Consider the following 6,667-nt stretch of genomic DNA (forward strand, 5'->3'; position numbering starts at 1 on the left):
GGTGTATGGACCTAGAGCCTGTCATACAGAGTGAAGTCAGAAAGAGAAAAACAAATACTGTATGCTAACACATATATATGGAATCTAAAAAAAAAAAAAATGGTTCTGATGAACCTAGGGGCAGGATAGGAAAAAAGACGCAGACGTAGAGAATGGACTTGAGGACACGGGGATGGGGAAGGGTAAGCTGGGACGAAGTGAGAGTGTCATGGACATATATACACTACCAAATGTAAAATAGATAGCTAGTGGGAAGCAGCCACATAGCACAGGGAGACCAGCTCGGTGCTTTGTGACCACCTAGAGGGGTGGGATAGGGAGGGTGGGAGTGAGACGCAAGAGGTAGGGGATATGGGGATATATGTATATGTATAGCTGCTTCACTTTGTTGTACAGCAGAAACCAACACAACATTGTAAAGCAATTATATTCCAATAAAGATGTTTAAAAAAAAAAGGCAAGAGATAACAAATGCTAGTGAGGATGTGGAAAAAAGGCAACCCTTGTGCACCGTTGGTGGGAATGTAAATTGTTAAAGCTACAATGGAAAACAGTATGGAGGTTCCTCAAAAAATTGAAAATAGATCTACCATATAATCCAGCAATTCCACTCCTGGGTATTTATTCAAAGGAAATGAAAACACTGTGTTGAAGAGATATATGCACCCCCATGTTCACAGCAGCATTATTTACAATAGCAAAGACATGGAAACAACCTAAGTGTCCATCAATAGATGAATGGATATAGAAAATGTGGTATATATACACAATGGAATATTATTTAGCCATAAAAAAGGAAATCCCACCATTTGTGACAACATGGATGGACCTTGAGGGCATTATGCTAAATCAGACAGAGAAAGACAAATACTGTATGACCTCACTTATATGTGGAACCTGAAACAAAAAGAAAGAAAAAAAACTCAGAAAAAGAGATCAGATTTGTGGTTACCTGAGGCGGCGGGGGGGAGGGGGAATAGGATGAAGGTGGTCAAAAGCTACAAACTTCTAGTTATAAGACAAATAAATACTAGGGATGTAATGCACAACATGACAGCTATAGTTAACACTGCTGTATGGTATATATGAAAGTTGTTATCAGGGTAAATCCTGAGTTCCCATCACAAGGAAAAAACACATTGTTTTCCCTTTTTAAAAAAAAAATCTATATGAGATGATGGATGTCACTCACTATATGAGATGATGTTGGTAGAACACAACCTTTTTGAGAGCAATGAAGGAACATCTGTCAAAATATTAAATGCCCATTGCCTTTGTCCCAGTAATTCCACTTCTGGGTTTTTTCATCATATAGATATACAGTGACATGAGAATGTCCATTGGTACACTCATTAGTGAAAACGTGGAAACCATCTAAATATTCTTCTATAGAGAACAGGTTACATAAAGTATCCATCCAATAGAATTTTATGTAGTGGCTTTTTAAAAAAGGTGAATTTACATGTATTGACATGGAAAGACATCCCTGGTAGATTAAAGGGGGAAAAAGTTGCAGAACTGTGTAAGAGTATACACTGTTCCCTATTTTTCTAGAGGAAGAGATCCACACTTCTATACATTGTTATTGATGTTTATATCCAGCAGACACTAATTTTAGGGGAAAATAAAGAAATACAAGTTCTCTAGAAAAGTTAATAATACTATAGTACGGTTGATGATGATTCCATGACAATTTGCTAGTGACATCTTTAAGTGACTAGGTCACCCCCTTCAGTTACTTTTTTCCTTTACTCAGCAGGGGTATGCCTGTGCCAGCTGGGCTGTCTTGGTTTCATCTAGGCAAAAATAAAACCCAGCCTGACCACCCTCACCCAGCACAGACTCCTGTAGGTTGCTTTCTAAAATGGTTAAGCCCACAACCCAACACTCTCATCACAGTCATCAATCAGTTCAGTGTTTCCAACATCAGTCCTCCCTCCTGCCACAGAAATCACTTCCGGTTCATGTATTTGTTCACTCACTCAACAGCTTACTTAACATACACTGATACACTGCCCGACGTGGAAGAGAAAGACACATAACACGGTGGCCTAGCTTGGCGACAGCCGTCAGGAAGGCCATGGGTGAGGAGGCCCAGGCAGGCAGTGCTGAGCAGAAAGGGGCATATTCCCTACACCCTCCAGCTGGATCGAGGGCCAGGAATCTCTGCTGCCCACAACTCCCCAAAGGGGTTCTGAGAGGTAGGAGCCTGTTTCTTTCCAGGCCATTGTCCCAGGCCTGAGAGGAAACAAGAGCCCCGAGGAGGCCTGTGGACGCAGGGCCAGAAGAGCCAGGCCAGGGCGCTGAGGCCCCTGCCTACTCCTCTTTGGTGAGCGCGCTCCTGGCGGGGTAGGGGTGGTGGTGGAGTAACTGCCTGGGAAACCCACCAGGCGTGGCCTGACCCACGGAGCCTGCTCACACCAGCGAAGAGGCAAATCTAACATAGGGGGGAGGGAGGGATGGCCTCTCCAGACTATGCTTTGACCAGTTATGCCTTTCAGAAAGGCACTTCCCCCTCTGTCCAAAACAGAAGAAACTGACTTGCCCAACATCACGTCTTCATTCTAAACCACGTAGGACATACTCTACGTGGTATGAGAAATGTAAATACAAGCACACAAATCCACTAACCACAAACACAATTTTGAAATGTTTTCTTCAGAGCAGCTACCTGCATCTTTTGTGAACAATGCATAAGCTAAAAGCTAACTCTTCATTCACTATGGATTAGCAGCTCTGCAATACTCAGATGTTTTCAAACCCTACCTCACCCAACATGTTAAATACTTCCTTGTCCCAACAGAAAGGCAAGGGGCCTGTCCTCAGACAGACCTAGTATTAAATCCTTCAGGCAGATTAACTAATCTCTTTTTTTTTTCTCAATAAATTTATTTATTTATTTATGGCTGCTTTGGGTCTTCATTGCTGCACACGGGCTTTCTCTAGTTGGCGGTGAGCAGGGGCTACTCTTCATTGCGGTGAGCGGGCTTCTCTTGCAGTGGCTTCTCTTGTTGTGGAGCATGGGCCCTAGGCGCGCAGGCTTCAGTAGTTGTGGCTCGCGGGCTCAGTAGTTGTGGCGAGCGGGCTTAGTTGCTCTGCGGCCTGTAGGATCTTCCCCGACCAGGGATCAAACCCGTGTTCCCTGCACTGGCAGGAGGATCCTTAACCACTGTGCCACCAGGGAAGTCCCCAGATTACCTAACCTCTTGATCTCAGGTTTCTGTCTGTTGAAGGAGGATAATGATTAACTGAGGTGACAAGTCCCTTCCACGTACCAAGTACTAAATAAGACAGCTCTCAAGTAGACCCAGAGTTTGATTTATGGCAGACTTTGAGTCAGTACACCGTAAAAGTGAACAAATACTCAATTGTAACTGACATTTAGTTTGGTTCTTACCTTAAAGCAGCTACTACAAACTTCCCCCATTTGAGGGTAATTAAATTATATAATGTATATGCATGTGCATGTGTATGTGTGTGGTATGTGTATGCATGTATATATATCCACAAAATATTAAGTAAAAAATAGAAGGTAGGGCTTCCCTGGTGGCGCAGTGGTTGAGAGTCCGCCTGCCGATGCAGGGGACACGGGTTCGTGTCCCGGTCCGGGAAGATCCCACATGCTGCGGAGCGGCTGGGCCCGTGAGCCATGGCCGCTGAGCCTGCACGTCTGGGGCCTGTGCTCCACAGCGGGAGAGGCCACAACAGTGAGAGGCCGGCATACCGGAAAAAAAAAAAAAAAAAAAAAAAAGAAGGTATATAGTACTACGTACACATACACAAACTCACGTATACATATTCACATGTGTAGTGGCAAAATGGCTGAAGTATGTGGCTGTTTTCATTTTCTTTATATTTTTCCATATTCCCCTTGCCTCATGTTAAATTTGTTTTGTATAATGAGCAGGTGTTACTTTTACAATCAGAGCTTCAGAAAAAAATAGTTGCAACTGTGCTCAGATGGATTAACTGGCTGACAGAGTTCTACCAGACATTCAGAGAGCACCAAACACATCTCCGAGCTGGGAGTCCTGCTGAAGATCACTTCGGCAGAGATGATACCGTTGTGCGTTTACACAGTACTCGACAAGGTGCTTTCACGTCCCAGAGAGGCAGGACTTCTCATTCCAGGAACCTGAAGCTGGAGGAGTCCAAGGCTCACCTGCCAGGTCCCAAGGCCAGCAAGGGCGCAGATCTGCACCTGACTCTCTTGCAGCCACAGCCTCTACCCCAGCCTCCAGCCTGGCCTCTACCCTGGCCTCCAGCCCAGAGCCCTCCTTTCTTTTTTTTTTTTTTTTTTGCGGTACACGGGCCTCTCACTGCTGTGGCCTCTCCCGTTGCGGAGCACAGGCTCCGGACACGCAGGCTCAGCGGCCACGGCTCACGGACCCAGCCACTCCGCGGCATGTGGGATCCTCCCGGACCGGGGCACGAACCCACGTCCCCTGCATCGGCAGGCGGACTCTCAACCACTGCGCCACCAGGGAAGCCCAGCCCTCCTTTCTGAAGGGCTCCCCGGCCAGGTTCAGGTTGCTTTCCTCGTCACATGAGGTTGGAAGTGGCCATTAAAAACCATTAGAATATTTCACATTCAAATACCTCAGACATAGGCTGAATTTTGTCAAGTAGTAGTTTGAACATTTTAAAGAAATGCTCTCAAAAAAAAAATAAAAGGAAAGAAATGTTCTCAAGCATTTTACAAAAAAAAAATTATTTTGCTATCTTAAGACATTCAACTAGAAACAAAAGTTGACTGTGCACTGCATAAATGGATGCTCATAAATCTCCTTCAACGTAAAAACATCTCTTGCATAGTACATTTCAAAAATCTCTACTCACAAAATTTCCCTTACTTTTAAAGACTTTTTAAACTGTTAACACCAGAAGAAACAAAAATAACTCTTCAAGGAGCACAAAGGACTTACGAAAACTTCCCTTTATATCTAAGTAGTATTTTTTTTTCCATCTACTCATGTCAATGAAAAGGACCCCACACAGACCACCAGTCCCACCCAGAAATGCTGCTGAAGCACCATTTTTACAAAGCGTTAGTCACACTGCCCTGCTTTTAAACATGGCCTGACGTTTGGGTTAACAAACCTTTCGTTTGCTTAAGAAGAGCGGGTTCATTGGGCAGCAACACTTTCAAAATGTTTATTTAGCTGAAATGTGAAGATTAACAAAATAAGGTAAACATGTTAAAAAATAAAAAGGGGGGAAGATCCATTTTTGTCTGATCTGCGTTTTGGGAAACTTGTGCACCACAGAGGTTTACAAAATATTCTGAAAATAAGAAGCAACAAAACCCAAGATTTATCCACCATGGACTTAATCTCTGGAGAATTCCCCTGGACTCCTGGCTCACTCTCTACCCCAGAGCTGCTTGCTCCTGGCCCCTCTGACGTGAGACACGCGGGAAATCTCCATCTATAAACTGGAGCTTTTATAAAAAGCCCTCCTGGTTTTTCAGCCCTTCTCCAACGGCACTCACCTGATTGGAACTGACCTCCTGTGTTTTATTCACATCTTTCTGTGAAAATTCTCCCTTCTCTGATGGGGGAGAGCATTCCTCCTCCGAAATCACTGGCCTGGAGGAGTCCGTGGCCCTAGGGTTCCTCCTGAAGGACCACCGCTTGTGGACAGACAGCAGGGTCACCTGAGGGTCACCCAGAGTCACCAGGAAGGACGGCTCAGGGCTCCCGGGCGTCGGGCGCCCAGCTCTCTCCATCGCCCTGTTCACAGTCACACCTTCACCTCGCACAACAGCAGTTCACCTTCTCCAGGCTATTTGGTCACGTTAGAAGAAAACGCTCGAAAAGCGTCCCCCTGACTAGCAGAGGGGAGGCTAACTCGGAGGCCCAGACGCGCAGGTTCCCCTCTGCCCCAGAGCCAGCCCGGGAGAGGCTGCCAGCCAAGCCTCCAGGAACTTGAGCAGGCTGCACACCCTGTATATATATTTGCTCTTGTTTATCTAACCCTATCAAACCAATTGGCATCCTCTCACTCATCCACTGCAGCCAGCACCGGGGATGTTTGCACACGGCCCCACGCCTACCCAGTGCTGCTAGGACAGCCGGCCTGTGCATACAGGAGCCCAGCACGCAATCACGTCCCCACACTGAGCGGTTTCCTTTTGGCCCTGTGCACTCCCCAAGAGACCAGCCTGGAGGCAGGGGAGAAATGTCACTTCCTCTTACTACCAAACTTCGAGCGCTTTCTTGGAATAACTTCAGCTGCCTCTTTCATAGCTCCAGCGCTGGCGGGGTGCAGATCTCTAGGGGAGAAAAGTATTTCCCAGGCAACATGACTTGCTTTTTCAAGAAGGGGTAAGAGAGTTCCATGTCTCCTGCGGCTTTGTTCTCCCTTGGACCAACAGCTTGACTTCACTAAGAGCTGACTGCACAAACTCACGGGCTAACAAGACTCATCCGTGTTTTATAGGCGGCAGAACCGTCGGGAACTAAGACACAGTTCAGGCTTCTGAGGCTACCCGCTGCTCCACAGGAGGATGAAGGGAAGGAGACACGCGAGGGTGGCGTAGACAGTGGGGCAATCGGGGAGCCTCGTGCTCTGTCGAGCAGCCCCGCCTACCTTCCCACCCTCACCCACTCAGACACAGGAAGGAGGCGACCTCAACCCCCATGGGAGGAACAGCTCTGCTAGCCGC

The 6,667-nt window shown here is 46.5% G+C and overlaps 1 protein-coding gene across 1 annotated transcript in view; it reads right to left on the reverse strand.

Annotated features, from left to right (window-relative positions):
- ATP7B (ATPase copper transporting beta) overlaps window positions 1–5,728 on the reverse strand; it is a gene marked incomplete at both ends in the record, with an annotated part of 51,799 nt that extends 46,071 nt beyond the window's left edge. Inside the window, one exon of the mRNA XM_079721994.1 lies at window positions 5,492–5,728. Within this exon, the coding sequence (XP_079578120.1) occupies window positions 5,492–5,728 (237 nt within the window). The remainder of the gene's footprint in view (window positions 1–5,491) is intronic.
- Window positions 5,729–6,667: the final 939 nt, after the last annotated feature.

This window comes from Hyperoodon ampullatus, assembly GCF_949752795.1.
Source record: "Hyperoodon ampullatus genome assembly, chromosome: 16".
Taxonomy (NCBI): Eukaryota; Metazoa; Chordata; class Mammalia; order Artiodactyla; family Ziphiidae; genus Hyperoodon; species Hyperoodon ampullatus.